Raw genomic sequence first — 17,746 nt, 5'->3', positions numbered from 1 at the left:
TAAGGCAGACTTCATTCGTTTGTTCGTTCATTCATTCACTGGAAGGGTTCCTGTTAGAACCCTTTCCTTCCTCTTGTCTATCGCCTCCAAAGTCCTCGGCACGTGTTCGGTTGAAGGCACGGTAGCCTGGCTGAGTGTAGGGAAAAGTCGGGGAATCTTTCCCAGCCGACACTTCTACCCCCAGCAAGTGGCCCCGCCCCAATATTTACCCCCCTCGACGCCGCTGATCGCTCATTGTGAGCCTTTCTAGTTTCTTGGCGGGTCTACCCGCGGCACTGGCCGGCGCCAAGCGAGCTCCTACCCGCGGTGGGGGCCCAATCCACATCCTCCGCTTCCCTGAGTTTCTCGACCCGACGGGGCGCCCGAGGACTGAGCCGGGAATTGTTTTTTCTCCCTCCCCTCCCTCGCCTCTCCTCGATCCCCCTTTCTGCCTTTTCAGCGCACAGTAGGAGCGTTGCCCATTCATTTAGGCCTCTGAACGCTGAGGGCTTACGCCGGGGTTTGCAGACTTCTGGAGGAGGGGCAAGGCTGTATTTGGGGGGCGAAGGGGGACGACCAGACGGGGACTAAAGTGCTTAACACAGTCTCTGCGATTTACATTTGAACAGTCGGCGGAGGGTCTGCGGCGCTTTGAACAGGCTGCTCATGTTGGAGCGCAGGCGGCCCCCGCCGGTTGGTGTGGATTTGAGGGGCCCAGGGTGGGCCGGGGGGGGGCGACCGACGCGTTTGGAAAGAGGCTGAACGTGTGTGTTTGGGTCCTTGCAACGGTGTGTTTGCAGAGAGGGGCTATTTGTGTTGGCGAGAGGTGTGTGTTTGTGTTTGCAGGAGGCGAGGGACTCTGTGTGTGTGTATTTGTGTTTGAGGAGTGTGGGGACGGCCGGGAAAGGTGGCCGGGCTGTCACTCAGCGATCAGGTTGACAGGCGCTCCCTCATTAGGGCCAGGGAGCTCTGATTGCAGATTCGAGGAAACAAAATAGCAATTGTAATTACGGGGCTTTGATAAGATAAAGGAAGGAGCAAGCCGGCCGGGAGGCGAGTAAGAGCAAGGGAGGAGAGAACGGCCTGCTGGGGCCCCAGATGAAGTATTTACATCTGTCATTCATGGGGGTGTGTCCTCGCAGTACCCGGCGCCTGATGCGGGGGTGTCCCTATTGACACCCCCTCCCCCATCTAGAGACAGGGACTTTTGGGGATATAAGAAGAATCTTCTCAAATGGACGAAGACCCAGCTGGGGAAGTTCTAAAGATGTAGAGGAATTCTGGTCTGTATTGGCCCCCGGGTAGAGGATAGGGTGTGGGATTCAAACCCTGATGGTCCACAGGTTTAGGCCCCAGATGGCCCATCTCTGGGGGAGAGTGAGGAGGGAGGATTAAGATCATTGAGGTTCAGCCCAGCACCTTCAGAACCTTCTGGGGGCTCCAAACCAGGGTTGAACTCTGGTCTGAGCCAGGTGCTCTAGTCTCCATCCCCCGACTCCAGGGAAAGGCAGGTGCCCAGAGTGACTCAGGTTGTGACTCCAGGACTATACACGCTAAGGATGGGCTGGGTGCCCTGACCCCTGCTTGGGTCCTGCTCCTTGCTCTTCTCATCAGACTGTTTTCAGAGGGCTGGTCCCTGGTGAGAAGACCCTTTTCATCCTCTGCCTCTCATCTCTCCACTTATTTATTAATGCATACAAATAATAAGCATATTCAAGGGCCTCCTATGTCAGGGCATGAGGTTAAGATGGTGAATATTTTGCCTGCTTGAATTAGTGTACCTGGGGATGTAGACACCCAACACCTTCTAAAACAGAGGAGCTCAAATGAAAGAGAAATGCTGGTCTAGACTGTGGGTACTGGAGCCCACTTCACTTGTCTTCCTCCAGTGCCCACCTCCCAGTGGGGTTGAGAGGAGACGGTGCAGACAGCCTTTAGCAAATACAAGTGCTCAATAAATGGTGGTGCTTATAATTCTTATCTCTTGGGAAGGTGTTGAAGGCAAGTAAGTCTCCCTGGGGAGGCTCTACATGCACTGAGGTCTAAATGCTCAGCCAGTTTCCCCATTATTCGTTCATCAAATACAGAATTGCAGAACCCTGCCCTGCTCTCCTGCGCTAGTAAGATATAGTCCTTGCCTGGAGGTCTGGGTGGGAAAGAGCCACTTGAGGGAACAGACTCAAGTGGGTAACAGGTGAGCTCAGGGAGTCTGCTTCTCTGGGGAGGGATGAGATCTTGGGACAAGTCTCCTGATTCTGTTTCCCCATCCAGACCTTGCTCAGTATTAGCACTATGGCTGGGAGTGGGAAAGGCAGGCCACAGAGAAAGGGGAGGTAGGAAGAACTTGGCTGTGCTGCCTCTGGTCTCATGGTTTCCTGAGGCCACCCCAGCCCCTCCAGCCCAATCCCCAAGGACATGGAGGCTGGCAGTAGGGCAGGGGAGGTCTTGGGCAAGGGCAGCAGCTGGGCAAAGCATCAGTGGCTCCACCTGCTCCCCAGAAGTTTCTGTCTCAGGGCATCTCTGCCCACCCAAGTTGCTCTCAAAGAAGCACCACAGCCCAGGGGTTCCTGAAGCCCCTGGAGGAAGCAATGGGCGGCTGGGAAAGGCTTAGACAACTCACTACCTTCTTTGATATTTTCCCCTCCCCCAGGTTTGACAAAGCACCAGTCCAAGTTTAGTACACAGTAGGTGTGTAAATACCTGTTCAGTGCACAAATAATGGGATTCTGAGCGAAAAAGACTAGGCAACCTGGATCTAAGTCTCTTTCCCAGGAAAAGCAGCTGAGGTTATTTTTGCGCCCACTGCCTGCAGCTTTGGGGAGGGCATGGTGATGGCAGTGACTGGGGTTTTCCGTATGGGTGGGCTCTCTCCTTTTTGGGTGGTGTGGTCAGGCTTCAGTCTAGCATGTTGGGGGCGGGAGAGGGGGGACAGGAGCAAGGGTGACTGTGATAATGAGAGCAGGAAAGGAGATGTTTCTCCATCTCAGGGCCTTCTTGGTGACTGAACGATGCAGGAGAGACCGGCAAGGCAGGGTACTCAGCAGAAAGATGGGGGTGGTTGTCGGCTCCCGGTCGCACAGGCACGCACTGCCAGAGGAAAGCGCACAACCATTCACCCCAGTGTTAGCGGCTACTTGCAGGCGGCAGCCCCAGACAGACAAAGCACACAGTAGGTGGCTCAGAGAACCGCCGTCTAGCTTGAGGCTAAAGCGGACCGGGTTCCACGGTGGAGACCGGGCGCCTTCCCACTCGGGCGCCCGGGGGGTCCAGGAAGCCCCAGCAGAGGGTCTCGGGACTCCACGGGGTGGGCGGCCCGATGCGCCCCCATCCCCTCGCGCCTGGACGCCAAGAACGCGCGAGGGGACAAGTCCGGGCCGCCCCCGCCCCTTGCAGCGGGTCCCCAGACCCCTCCCCTCACCCAGACCCCCAATCCCCGACCCTCCGACCGCCCCGCCCCGGTCCGCCCCGCCCCCGCCCCGGGCTGCGTCCCGGCCCCCGCTTCCAGCCGGGGGCTGCGGGCTCCGGCCGCCCGCCCCGCGCTCCCCCCTCGCGCCCGGTGCGGCGCCCCCCGCCCCCACCCCTCCCCCTCCCTTCCCACTTACCCACCCCCCTGCCGGCCCGTTACCCTCCCTCCCGCCCCGGCTCCTCAGCAGCCAGCGGCCAACGGCTCCGGCTGCGGCGCAGAGGCACTCGGCGCGGCGCGGTGAGCTCGACATTCCCTGGGACCCGCGGAGCCGCGTCGCGATCGCCCGGGCTCCCGCCCTCGAGCCGCCCTCGAGCCCCCCTCCGCCGCCGCCGCCGCCGCCCTCGGCTAGTCGGTCCGCTGCGTCCCGCGAGCCGGCGAGATCCCTCCGGGGTTGTGCGTGCTCCCCGGCCGCGCGCCATGGGCAGCCCCCGCTCGGCGCTGAGCTGCCTGTGAGTACCGCCGCCCCGCGCCCCCGGCCGCGCGCCCGCCCGCCCGCCCGCCACTCACCCCGCGCCCCTCTCTCCCCGCCCGCTTTTGTCTCCCACAGGCTGTTGCACTTGCTGGTTCTCTGCCTCCAAGCCCAGGTAAGGCGCACTGCGCCGGGGCCGGCGGGGCACGCCGGGGGGCGAGGTCGGGCAGGCCGGGGCAAGAGGACTGACCCCGCGGCCGCGCGGCGGGCTGGAAGGGCTGGGGAGCATCTTAGAAGTGCAACCCCCAACCATCCCGAGGAGGGGTTGAGGACCAGAGAGGCAGCGCCGGCCTCAGGTCACACAGCCTGTGAGCGGCGCGAGGCTAGAACCCGAGGTTTCGGAGTCCGGCGCCGTCTCCCACGCCTCCCAACCAGGTTGGGGTTGTTGGGGAACTCGGCGGGCAGCCACTCCCGGCCGCGCCGAGGAAGGGGGCATTCGGGGCCAGGGGGCGTTCGATGTCAGAGGTCCGGTGACTGCCTCAGGGACCCTCTCTGCGGCTCTCTGGGGAGACTTGCGGCGGGTCTGGCCGAGAGATCAGGTGCCCGGGTCTTCTGTGGTCGCAACATTTGCTCCGTGAATTTGTCTTTATAAATGTCAGGGGTCGGGCCGCGCTGCCTCCCGACTTAAAAGCGCCCTGCTCTTCTAGGAAGGCCCGGGCAGGGGGCCTGCGTTGGGCAGGGAGCTCGCTTCCCTGTTCCGAGCTGGCCGGGAGTCCCAGGGTGTTTCCCAACAGGTGGGTCCAGATCCTTCCCCATCCCGGGCGCATCCATGCTAGTCTGGGTCTGTCCGACTTTCCTGGGTAGGGTGGGGGTGGTCCGAACTGGCATGTTGGGGGGACCCCAGCCCCTGCCGGCTGCCTGGGGCAGTGGAGGGAGGTGCCGGGTGATGGGGGCCACTCGGGCCCCTGGGCAGGGTAGCATTATAATGGCGTGTTGTGTATTTTTCAATTTCCTAAAGGTAACTGTTCAGTCCTCACCTAATTTTACACAGCATGTGAGGGAGCAGAGCCTGGTGACAGATCAGCTCAGCCGCCGTCTCATCCGGACCTACCAACTCTACAGCCGCACCAGCGGGAAGCACGTGCAGGTCCTGGCCAACAAGCGCATCAACGCCATGGCAGAAGACGGGGACCCCTTCGGTAAGGAGCTGCACTGCGCTGGGGTTAAGGTAGCCTGCGGAGCGCGCCCCTCGTCCCCAGGCTGGCCTGCTGTGACGGGACCCAGCAGTCGCATCTGCGCTGAGCTGAGGCCTGCAGGCTCCCCAGCTCAGAAGGGAAGGAGTTAAGCCGACAAAGCATCTTGGGGGTCAGCTGGAGAAGAGAGGTCTGGGGAAGGGACCCCGGGGAGTACTTGGCCCATAGGTGCCCTTTCCCTGCCCAACAGATGAATGAATCCAGGAATCTCCCTTTCCACCTCCCCCTGTCATACCCCTCCCCACTGCAGGTGGAGGCAGAGGGTTCAGGGGGAGGGGGCCCAGGTTTAAGGGAAGCTCTTGAAAGAGGATATGTCACCAGGGCCCACAAAAGGAGAGTGGGAAAGAGAAGGGAGAGAAATCCCCTCAACTCTCCCAGGTTGGGGGGGCAGTGTACTGCAAACCTTAAATACTTTGATCAGGAGGGTCAATTACACATGGGGACTAGGCTAGGAAAGGGGCCTTCCCCACTTCACTTGTCCAGGAACCCAGGCGGTCGGTCAGAGCGGGGCTCCTGGCTCCCGGTGGGGTGGTGAGTACAGGGAGCTACTGTGGGGTGGAGAGGCTGAGAACTGATTGATTTCTAAAACATTCAATATTCCTGCCTTGAAACAAGGCCAATTTCCAGAGTCCTGGATGTACCAAGAGAAAAGCAAGTCCTCTGGGCGGCTGGTGTTGTTTTTAGAGAGCGATTATTGTGAGTTTAAAAACCTTTAAATAATGACCAAGTTAAACAAGCATGAAAGGAGAGGGGAAGACTCTATTAAAATGTAATAAAAAGGTGAAGCATTTTAAGAGCTAAGAAGAAAAATGAAGAATGATATAAAACAGAAAAAGAACGAGCCTTTTTTTTAGATGTGGAGTTTGAAAGGAGTTGCAAGTCTGTAAATGTTAAAAAAGAGGTTCAAGATTGTTCTCTATGAATCTCTGGAGAGACCCCCGCGTCTGGCAGAGCGATTAAAACTCTTCTTACTTTCACCTTTTTTAACATTTCCTGAATACTTTCTCCTCTTCTCGAGCCAGTTTGGGGGATCGAGTATGTCTCGCTGCATTTTTTCTGCATCGACGTAGCTGACTTCCCTTCAAAGCTGGAGAAGGAGACATAATTTTCCTGGGATAAATCTGTCACTGGGGTGGAAGAATAGGTTTGAAAATGTTAAGCTTTCCAAAAGCCCGGTCGGGAAAGCCGCTGTAAACTGCTGCCCCAGCTCCCCATCTCCATCCAGGAAGGAGAGTGGGGGCTTTCTGCAGTGGGGGTGGGGGTGGCCTGCCCAGTGGCCGAGCTCCCCCGCTGGGCTGGCAGGGCCAGCCTGCCGTCCCTTTGTCCCTTCAAACTGGCTGCTTGTTGCCCTTCTCAGCTTCCAAGGAAAGGGAATGAATGCCTGGCTCCTCCTGGGTTTACTCCATTGGAGCAAATGGTCCAGCATCCTTGGGGTTTGTGAAGGGAAGAAGACGCTAAGCTGGTCATGGGGGGATTCATCTTAGACATCAGAGGTCTGATGCCCACTTCTCTTAGTACAATTATAGGAGGCTTCCCAGGTTCCCTGGTCCCTGCCTGGTGGGCAGGAGGGCCCAAGAGCAACGGCTTAGGGTGTGTAGTCAGGACAGGGAGAATCTGGGGGAGAAGCAGAGAAGTCCCAGGGGCTTCCTTATGGGCCCCAGGAAGGGACAGAGGGCTCCATTCCTGTCTGCGTTGTCTCCTCCAGTTGGTGTCCTTCTTAGCCCTTAAAAAAATATCTGCTCCTTGCCCTGAAAAGCAGAACAGGAAAGGGATGGGCAGACTGGCTGGATCCAAGAGGAGCTGGGTGGGAGGGGAGGTGACAGCTGCATTTCCCTGGTTGACTTGGAGCCAGACTGGGGACTTGGCTACTGGGTCCCAGCTCTATGCTTCTGCAAAGGGAGGCAGGCAGTCACAGGCTGGGCCATGAGGGCCGCCTTGCTGACCTGTGCCCATCACCTCCTATTAGTTTCAGGGTCAGAGAGGGTGCCACCTTGTCAGAATAAGCTGGGAGGTAACCCTGGGAGTCCCCAGACTTCTTTCTCAAGGAGAGAGAAGGCTAAAGGAGGGAGGGCTGGAGACCCAGCCCCTTTGGTTCCATCCCAAACAGCTAAGTCGGTCCCCACTCTCAAAGGGAGGAGTTGTGCAGAGAGTGGGCAGGGGCCAGTGCTTCTGTGGCAAGCTGGCTGTCTAAGGGAAGAGGTAAGAAGGCACAGGATTCAGCTCCCTGTCTCCCGGCTCTTGAGTGAGAGGCAAGCACACATGATTTTCTCTTCTTCTCCCCTACAGAAAGTGTTTGGTCACTGAGATAAGAAGACCAGTGCTGCTAGAGGGGGTGCAAGAGAAAAGACTATTGAATTACTGATTTCTGAGCACGGGGGCTGGGGTTTGGGGTGACTGGGAAGTATGGGGAAGAGACAGTATCCTCCTAGCTGGTGTCTGAGGTTCTAGGAAAGCAGCCGGCCATGGTCTGTGTGTGGAGGGAGAGTTGTCCTCATCCCTGTCACCTTCTCAGCAGAGCCGGGGTGGAGGGCGGGAGATGTGGGGTGGGGTGGAGTGGGTTGGGGTGGAGGGTGTCGGGGGGCAGGTGGCCAAGGCTCTGGGTTGGAACCCGAGGTATCAGAAGCAAGAGAGAGTGCCTTTATGTTTGACCTCAGGAGTGGAGGTCACCACTGCACCTGGATGTTTGTAATAATCTGTGAGGCACATGCATATAATATTTTGAGTTGGAAGAATCCTCATAGATCTTTTGATTTGCAGTGGAATTCTAGTCAAATTAAATTTTACTTGAAGCCTTGACACAAAAGTCATTACTGTATGGTTATAAAAGAGGGTCTTCAGTTTGATGGCTCTAAGACCCCTCTGCAAAAACCAGTTCAGACACCATGATCTCATCCATTCCCCCTCTGTAAACCCAGGCGAGGGGCCTGAAGCCCAGAAAGGGGACTTGACCTTTCCAGGGTTGCACAGCATATTAGTGGCTGGAGCCCACAGCCTGGGCATCTGGCCCTTGGAGCAGCTGCTTCTGGGATGGGCCAGCTGGGGTAGGGACATGCAGCACTGGAAGTCAGGAAGCTGCCAATAACCACCCCCACCCCACCCCAACCTTTCCTGACAGCAAAGCTCATTGTGGAGACAGACACCTTCGGGAGCCGGGTTCGAGTACGAGGAGCTGAGACAGGCCTCTACATCTGCATGAACAAGAAGGGGAAATTGATTGCCAAGGTGAGGTCCTAGAAAGAAGGAAGGGACTGACTGGGGCCTCAGGAGCAGGCTGGGCTGGCTGAACTCCTCAAGGATCCCAACAAGGTGGGCAGAGAGGCAGAGGGCCACCTTGGGGTTACCTAATGATTGGGGGGGGGTGTGGAGGAGGTGAGGGAGGAGGTAACTGAGAGATGAAAAGCTATAAAGGCAAAAGAGGAAGAAGGAAGGCTAGGGAAGGGGCTGGGGAGGGGGTGTCGGTAAATTCCATATATCTTTTTAACAAATCGCCAAATTGCTTTGCTATTATGTCCAATTACATGGTACCAGCATTTGGAATGTTCAGTAAGCCGAGGGCCGGCCCCTCAGCCGAGCTCTGAAATGGCCCCATTAGTCACGGCTCCTCTCCAGCCTCGAGCTCCCCGCTTCCCTGGCTTCTGGGGCCTGGGGCTCAGCATCTCCTCACCAGCCTTCCCTCCCCCATAGGGTGGTGGCCCTGGGGCTGCAGGTTAGCATCCTGAGATGGCTGAGGGGGGCAGGTGGGGAAACGGGTGCTAGCAGCTTGGGCCAGACTGGTGGGCAGGAGGCCAGGGTGGGCAGGGGCTGGGCCCCCTCTCTGCCCCTCTGTGTTGGGGCCCAGCCCCTCTGTAGACAGCCATGTGTCACTGCTACCCAGGAGGACAGGAAGTTGCCGGGTGGGCTGTGAGTTGTGAGGGATTAGAGAGCGGGTGCCCACCCTGCCATCTGCTGGGGTGCCCACCTGCTGTCTGGGGCCGCCTGCCCTCTGCCTAGGATGGGAGGGGGCTCCGGACAGAGCCGGGTGACACCGTGTCTGCCCCCCACCCTGCAGAGCAACGGCAAAGGCAAGGATTGCGTGTTCACGGAGATCGTGCTGGAGAACAATTATACGGCCCTGCAGAACGCCAAGTACGAGGGCTGGTACATGGCCTTCACGCGCAAGGGCCGACCCCGCAAGGGCTCCAAGACCCGGCAGCACCAGCGCGAAGTCCACTTCATGAAGCGGCTGCCCCGCGGCCACCACACCACGGAGCAGAGCCTGCGCTTCGAGTTCCTCAACTACCCGCCCTTCACGCGCAGCCTGCGCGGCAGCCAGAGGACTTGGGCCCCCGAGCCCCGATAGGCCCTGCCGGCCCTCCCCGCCGCTCCCGCCCAGGTTTCCTCCCTGCAGGACGAGGTCTGCGCTACTGAAGGCTGGGGAGGAGCCGGGAGAGCCCCGGGCTCTGGTTGTGGATAATTGTTTGCTGTTGGGTTTTTGTTGTTGTTGTTTTGTTTTTTTAAACAAAAGAGAGGCTCTATTTTTGTATTCCACTCAGCCGTGGTGTCTGACTTCTTCACTCTCACCTAGGCTGGTGAGTGGCCTAGGCTGGGATTCCGGCGAGGGGAGTTGGGGGGTGTTTCCTGAGGATGGGGGACCTTTACTCATCCTGCAGAGGCGCTCCTGGGACCCCAGCAGCTGCAGGGCAAGACTGCTAGATGGTCGGGCTCCACTGCACCCCTAGGTCGGGGCAGAGAGGAAAGGGACTGGAACTTTAGGTCAGGTCTTTCAAGAGCAGGTGTCAGTGGAGGATGGTTGTGTACTAGTTTCTATTAAATGACTGAAATATTTATTTAATTGAATTAAAAACGTGTGTTGGAGAGTGGGTCCTGCTGGGGTCAGTCCCCTCCCCCCTGCGCTGCCCAAGGTGGCAGGTGGCTGAGACCTGCAGCGAATCAGGCAGCAGTTCCGACTGGAGCTTCGCTTCCACCTAAGCTGTTAGGGGAGCTAACAGCTCCTCCACACCTGTTACTGGAGGGGTTTTCCTGGGAGAACAGAAACAGGGAAAGGGGCAAGAAGAGGCTCTTAACTGGTCTTGGGGCCTCTCGGTCATGGACTCTTAATCGGAGTTGATGGTAACACTTCCCCAGGCCGTCTCTGGGTCAGAAATGATGACCCTGCTAGGACTGGAGCTAATCATGGATTCAGTGGGTCCTGTAAAAAGTACCTTTCTGTGTGCCTTGGTGTGTGGGGGAGACAGGTCAGAGATGCCTGCTCTAGTTCTGAGTATCAGACACTAGAAAATGCAAAAAAAGAATAACTGCCAGGGTCCAAGGTGGGGGTATGTTGTGTGGGGGTGGGGTAGGTGGGGTGGGGCACCACAAAGCTGGTGTTGTCATTTGCGACCTGAAACAAAGTGTTCACTTTGGGATATTTAGTTAGAAAGCTGTGAAGGTGCTGAGCAGAAGGTGCTGAGTTCTGCTGCTGCTAAGTTGCTTCAGTCGTGTCCGACTCTGTGTGACCCCATAGACGGAAGCGCACCAGGCTCCCCCATCCCTGGGATTCTCCAGGCAAGAACACTGGAGTGGGTTGCCATTTCCTTCTCCAATGTGTGAAAGTGAAAATGAAAGTGAAGTCGCTCAATCGTGTCCGACCCTTCGCGACCCCACGGACTGCAGCCTACCAGGCTCCTCCATCCATGGGATTTTCTAGGCAAGAGTACTGGAGTGGCTTGCCATTGCCTTCTCCGGTGCTGAGTTCAGATGTTGCAAAAGAGCCCAGGAGACTGAGGTAAAGGGAGAAGCTGCCAACCTTGGAGAGACCAGGCCTAAAGGGAGATGAACTGGGATTGTAGGGGAAGGGAAGCTACAAACCTAGAGCAGAACTCTAGTTTGAGCAGAACTCGAACTCTGGGCAGGAGGAGAAGCAGCAGGTGGTGTGTCAGAAGGACTAGCCTGTGACGAAGGACTAGTCATGCCATGGCAGTGGTAGAGCAGGTCATTCACGGCATGGGTAAGAAGATTGGCCTGTGGTGGGTGGAGGGGTGGATTCTCAGAGGTGCACCAGTGAGATTGGCATCCCACCACCCTGAGCAGAGCCCAAACCCAGAGGCAGCAGATCTCCTGAGGTCAGAGCTGGCCCAACCATCATAACTGGGGCCTCTCATTCTGGCTACTTATGCTGCCTTCTTTGGGCTGGGCCCACAGCCCAGTTACTGGACCAGTCCAGAAACCTCTTTCCTCTGGGTCTTGGTTCTTTGGTGCCTTTGGTTGGAGGGCAACCCAAGGTTTCCTGACCATGTGGGTCTCTCAGAGTTGCAGCTGCAAGTCCCAGGCTCAGGCCATCCAGGTGGATCAGGAATCCCAGGGCTCAGTGGGAAGCCTTGGAGTAGAGAGGTTGGGATACCATGGAGCCTCTTCAGACCTGCTGTGGGGTGCAGGGTTCTGGATAGAGTAGGTTTCTCTCAATGCATAGGTACCAGGGACATGGGGACCTCTCTTCCAGCTCCCCCAACTCTTAGTGCCTCCCCTTCTGCTCCATCCCCTCCCCTCCCCCTTTAATTAATTCTGGGTGAGCAGCCTGGCTTTATTGTGCAAGGAGCTTGGGTCTCACTGTGGGAAAAGTCACACCTTCTGAGCAGCTTCTGATGCCATGCAAATGAAGAGACCGTCCAGGAAATGCTTTCATCTGCACGGCCGCCTGTCCAGCCCCCAGCCCAGTAATTACCCACATTTCATTTGTTTGAGAGCAATTCCTGGGGGAAACCACAGTGTAGGAGGGAGTCTAGGGGGTGGATGGAATGCCAGGCTCCCCCTGCCTGTGATCCTGGGACCAGGCTGGGCCAAGGTGGTCACCAGCTAGGCCAAAGCTACCCTGAAGCCCCCTGGCTAGGGATGCCTGAGTGCTCCAGGGCTGTGTGGTGGAACTGTGCCATGGTTGTGACGAGGGAGAAGTGGATTATCCAGAGAGCTGGACCTGCCTCCTGGAGAAGGGAGAGATGACCGGTGGAGGAGTAGAGGTGGACAGGAAGTGGTGATCTGATTGTCGAGGTGGCCTGGGGCTTTGGGAAGGGGTTGACTCCCAGCAGGACCCCTGACAAGGGACCCTGGGGAGCTGATGCCAGAGCAGTGGGGCAGAGATGGGCCAGAGCACCCACCACCCTGTTTGTCTTTGCATTGCTGCCTTCACAGAACCCTCTCTAATAGGGTTTTACAGCCCACTCAAGTTGCAACTGGCCAAGAATCAATCATTACCGGCACTTAGTGGTTTGATAGTTAACAGCCTGAACTGAAGCCAAACTGGTTGTTAACTGTGATAACAACTGATTTCAAGGGGTTATTGCCGGCCCAATATGCTCAGCCCATTTATTTCGGGGAAAACAAGCAGGGAGCTGTTGCAGGGCCCAGAAAAGGGAGGAGGACTGGGCTTTTCTGCAGCCAAAAGGCCTGCTGCTCTGTCTCGGAGTGGGTGCTGGCTGTGAGAGCCCTGGGGCCTGGCTGAGGCGTGCGTGGAGGCCTGCCCGCCAGAATTCACTGAGGATCAATGCATGGGTCTGGGTGATCCCCTCAGGTTCTTCATTCTTTCCAGCTTTCACCTCACCCTGATTCCCCATGTCCCCTTTCCTCCTCTTCTGACATCAGTGATTCCCATGAGGCCCTAACAGGGACAGCTCTCCATGAAGAGGAGCCCAGGCCTAGTGGCCAGGCCTCTGCTTGGACACTCAGCAGGCAGGGCTGGACCTCTTTACCCTTTCCTTCCTACCTGGGGCTTCCAGAGCCTAGCCCAGTCAAAGCTAGAACTTTGCCTTTCATTTCAAAGCCAGTGTTGACTCCACCCAAGCCTTGACTAGAAAGGATACATGAGAGGCCTCTCCTCTCACTCCGCCAGGTCCTGTCCATCCCCACCTGCCACCCTCAGCTGAACGGCCACCGGTGAGGCTATGGCCAAGCATCCTTCTAGACAGCTGCTGCAGCAAAGGACCCCAGGAGTTCCCCATCTTCTACAGATACACAACCTGAGGCCCAGAAGTCACAGAGCCAGCGTGAAAACTAGTATGAAAAAGTCAGGTTTTAACTCCCAGAACCAGGCTGCCTCTTGAGGACTGTGGGTCTTTCTCTAATTCGTTTATTCCAGTCACTATTCATTGAGTGCCTATTACGTGCCAGGCTCTGTTCTAGGTAGAAGGGACAAAGCTGTAAACAAGAGAAAAACCTCTGTTATTATGGAGCTCATAGTCTAGTAGGAGGGTGGAGGGTGGAGTGAGAACAAACAGTAATAGTTTATCAGACCCTGACAACCACTACAGAGAAAAACAGAGGGAATGCATGTGGAAGACGGGGCAGGGTCATGGCAACGTTAAGTAGGGTGGTCAGAGAAGACCTCGCTCAAAACCTAGTGCTTGGGCAGACACCTGATGGTGCGAAGACCTGCACCTGTCTGGGGGCGGAGCCATCCAGGTAGAGGGACCAGCAAGTACAAGCTTAGAGCATTAGAGGGAGAGGAGGGAGGCCAGTGTGGCTGGAGCAGAGTGAAGGCAGGATACAGGTACATTGTGTGTAGTGTGACTGTGGCGGGACAGGAGGATGACGGAAGCTGCAGTTAGATATAGAAGAGGTGGTGGTGAAGGCAGGTCATGTAGAGCCCTTGAAAAGACTTTAATCTTTAGCTCGCATGGGACAGCAAACCACTGGTGGGGTTTTGAGCACTAGAATGACATGATCTGAGTTTTTAAGAACATTTTTTATTCGGGTATAGTTGCTTTACCATGTTGTATTAATTTCTCCTGTACAGCAAAGGTAATCAACTATGTGTGTGTGTTTGTCGGTCAGTCTTGTCTGACTCTTTGCTACCTCCATAGACTATAGCCTGCCAGGCTCCTCTGTCCATGAAATTTTCCAGGCAAGAATACTGGGGTGGGTAGCCATTTCATTTTCCAGGGAATCTTCCCAACGCAGGGATTGAACCTGGGTCTCCTGCATTGCAGGCAGAATCTTTACCATCTGAACTACCAGGGAAGCCCCTATGTGTATACATATATACCCTCTTTTTTATACTTCTTTCCCATTTAAGTCACCACAGAGCACTGAGTTCCCTGTGCTTACACAATAGGTTCTCATTAGTTATCAATTTTATACATAGTATTAATAGCGCATGTATATTGACCCCAAGTTCCCAATAAACCCCACCCCCACCCCCTTCTCCCTTGGTATCCATATGCTTGTTCTCACCATCTGTATCTCTGTTTCTGCTTTGTAAATAAGAGACATGACCTGAATTAAGTTTTACTAGTAACAAGATTACTTTGGCTGCTGTGTTGAGTATAGATGGTAGGGGGGTAAGGGATATTAGTTATGAAGGTTTTGCAGTAATCTTGGTGAAAGATGCTCAGGGATTGGAGGTGTTGAGAAGAGGCTGGAATTGGGAACTTTTTTTTGCAAGTAGAGAAGTGGTGGTGGATGTGGTTTGTGAGAGAAAAAGAGGAGTCTAGGAATTTCCAAAGTTTCTAAACTGAGAGGCCCTTTATTGAGATGGAAGAGATTCTAAAAGGTGATGATTTTGAGAGAAGAGGAGGAGTTTAGTTTTGGATATGTTAAGTCTGAGCTGACTAGATAAATATTCAAGTGGAGGTGTTGACTAGGCAGTTGTATGTGAGTCTGGAATTCAAGGGAGAGGTCTCATGTGAAGATATAAAGTTGGGAGTATTCAACACACAATTTTTGAAGCCAGGGGATGGAATGGATTTCCCAGGGAGTGAGCATAGCTACAGAAGAGGAGAAAGCCAAGTCCAAGCTGTGGTATCCTCCAAACATTTAGAGGTCAGTGTGAAGGGGAGATTCAGCAAATATTGTGGGCCGTGAGGTAGGTGGGAGAAAAACCAAAAGGGTGTGTGTCCTGATGATATACGAAAAGTGCAACAGTTTCTGAGCCCAAAGCTTTAAGTGGGGTTTGGATAGAGTTTTGTTGTCATCCACTCTCTCTCTTCCCTCCTATCCCCAACCAGTCACAGGGCCAAGAGAAAGTGGCCAGCCAACAAGAGGGTGTTGGTTTCACCTGGGGGTCTCCTTGCCTCTCATCCCGGTGCTGTTACCTCCAAAACACATCTTAGATCTAGCCCATCTACTCTTCTCTTATCCACTACTACCTCCCTGCTCTAAGCCATCATCAGCTCTTGTCTGGCTTATGGCAACAGCCCCCTAACTGCTCTCCCTGCTTCCTCTCATCTCCCCTTACAATCTTTTCTGTACTCTGTAACCAGAATTTCCAAAACACAAATCTGATCATGTTACTTCTTCCATATCAAGAATTGAATTCAGACGCCTTTCCATGGCCTTCGTGGTCTCTACACTCTGGCCCTGGTCTGTCTATCTGGCTGAATGACTTAACCTCTCTTCCTCTCACCCACTGCATCCTGCTCACACCTCCTCCTAGCTTCTCAAACAAGCCAGGCTCCCATCTGCCTCAGAGCCTTTGACTGCTGTTCTCTCTGCTGGGAATACTTTTCCTCTCGGCTACTGGAGGGTTTACTGCTCATTATATAGGTCTCTGCTGTCCTTCTCTGCTTTCTCTTCTTTATTACACTTATTACTATCTGACGTTATCTTGTGTTTTATTTATTTACTCACTTTTGGTCAGCCTATTCCTCCCAAGAAACCAGGGACTTTGACTCGATTCATGATGAATATCTACTGCCTAGAACAGTGCCTGGCACATTGTAGGTGTTCACTTAATTTTGGTTGAGGCAATCAACTAATAAAGTAAGAGCAGATGTGGAGGTTGTTGAATGGAGAAGGTAGGTTGGGGGTTCTCTGCATCCGGGACTTGGGTCAGGATTTAGGAAATGCCTGAAGGTCAGGGAGACCTGAGGATGGTCCTAGGATGGGTGACGCTCTAAACCCATCTGGACATCATAATCTTACTAAAGAGGGTCCAAGACTTCCAGTACAAGCTCCCCCCCATTTTCTCTAGCTGAAATGAGTATCTCCAGAACCTGACAAACGAGCATCTAAGGGGGCCTGTTGGGATGGATGTCTCAGAACCTCCCCAGATTCTGTTTCCTTCCCCGCTGCTGGGTTTCCATAGCAACCAGAGGATTTAAAAGGAGAAAGTGAAGGGGAATTAAGAGCCAGAGAGAGCAGAGGAGAGAGGAGGAGTAAGTGGTAGCAAGACAGATGGGGAGCTGGCAAGAACTCCGAAGGATCCCCAAGTCCCATGTTATTGTGGGAGGTTGTGCCGACAGGGTCCCTTTGGTTGCCCTCCTTCCCCATCTGGATCTCTTGCTGACCCTCAAGAACTAACTGTCCATCTGGGCAGGCCCTAGAGCTGACCCTCATGCATGCCCCCCTTCTCCTGGTTGGCAGATGCTAGAGGAAACAATGCAGATGACAGATGTTAGTGAAGCAAGTTGGGGTCACTGGTTGGGTTTTTGGATCTGCGTTCCTTTTCCCTCCCTTATATATGCTCAAAGGAGGATGCAGGGGGAGGAGAGTCAGGGCACAATCCTAGGCTAAGTGAGGTCCCAAGCTTTGGCACTTGGGGATTAAGGCCAGGTCCCCCATCATGAAGAACCAGATGGGCTCTAGCTTGGGCCTGGCTAAAGGTGCTCAAAAAGAGGTCAGCCTGGATACTGCTTTGAGGGAGCAAGAAGAAGCCTGCACAGAACTCAGCACTGTTTGAAGCTCCTCCTACCTTGAGCTCAGAGGACCAGAAAACACCTGGGCCTGGAGCCTGGGAGCAGCGGAATGGTGAGCCCTCGAGGAGCTGGGGCACTGGGCCCCGAGACCCAAGCCAACTGCCTGGAGAACCAGCCAGTGACTTTCAAGGGCAGCAGTAGCCAGGGCCAACACCGAATTCCAGCTGCCCCTCTGTCTGCCCGCAGGCACACAGCTCCCAAACAGCCAGGCTCAAAACCTCTACCTTCTTGGACTCTTCCCTGTTTCCAGCCACCAACATTTAATCATTTCAATTGGACAGACATGAACATGACCAACTCTCGCTAAATCCTTCTTCACAGAGAAATCCCCATCCCATCACAACCTGCACTGGGCCATTTCACCCCCTCCCCCCTTATCTCCCTGCCCAGCCGCTCCCTGGGTATTTTTTGTATCATTCCCCTCTCTGCCTGCCTCCCGCAGCCTTCAGTAATGAAGAGTAAGCTCATAAAACATTCACCGTGGGTAATACACCATGTAGGATCTGCCTGATCGAAGTTCTGATAGGATAGCCGGGTCAGTAGGATGCTGGGTCTTAGGCTTCGAGAGCTGGGGCAGACTTCTCTGCCTTAGGCTCAAGTTCCAGTCATTTCCATTAATCCAGACTCAGTCCTCCCTGGTGGGGTGAGGGGTGCTAGGCAGAGTAGAAGAGGGGTTTCCTAAGAGGGAGTAACTTCTAGGGGTACTCCTGAGTTAGGCATGACTGGTAGCTGGAGCTCTGGATAAAAGCTCGAGCCATGACCAAAAGGCTTAAAGGTTTGTGATGAGTGAGGCGGGTCAGGGCCTAAGTAGTCAGTGTCTGATGGTTATTATTGCCCCCTGGGAGCCTGGTAAGATGGGAGTGTGCAGAGGTGTGTGAGGGCGGGGAGGGCCCGGTGTTGTGGTGGGCCCTTTCCAGGAGCCCGCCCAGGAAGCAGGCCTCAGGGTGGGGGCCGTTTCATCAAAAGCAAACAGAGA

At 55.1% G+C, this 17,746-nt stretch overlaps 1 protein-coding gene across 4 annotated transcripts; it reads left to right on the top strand.

Moving 5' to 3' along the window:
- Positions 1 to 3,862: 3,862 nt before the first annotated feature.
- FGF8 (fibroblast growth factor 8) lies at positions 3,863 to 9,446 on the top strand. Of its 4 annotated transcripts, none has more exons than XM_088842526.1 (6): positions 3,863 to 3,894; positions 3,993 to 4,029; positions 4,562 to 4,648; positions 4,906 to 5,053; positions 8,223 to 8,329; positions 9,156 to 9,446. In XM_088842526.1, the coding sequence occupies exons 1-6, from the start codon at positions 3,863 to 3,865 to the stop codon at positions 9,444 to 9,446; spliced, it is 702 nt and encodes a 233-aa protein (XP_088698652.1). The 4 variants fall into 4 exon arrangements, with proteins under 4 accessions (XP_088698652.1, XP_055281894.1, XP_088698654.1 ...); XM_055425919.2 differs by having other exon boundaries at positions 4,873 to 5,053; XM_088842528.1 differs by lacking the exon at positions 4,562 to 4,648.
- Positions 9,447 to 17,746: the final 8,300 nt, after the last annotated feature.

The sequence above is a fragment of the Moschus berezovskii genome, chromosome 12 (assembly GCF_049115385.1).
Source record: "Moschus berezovskii isolate FMDL1 chromosome 12, NW_MosBer_1.0, whole genome shotgun sequence".
NCBI lineage: Eukaryota > Metazoa > Chordata > Mammalia > Artiodactyla > Moschidae > Moschus > Moschus berezovskii.
This window is presented reverse-complemented; position numbering and strand designations above follow the sequence as displayed.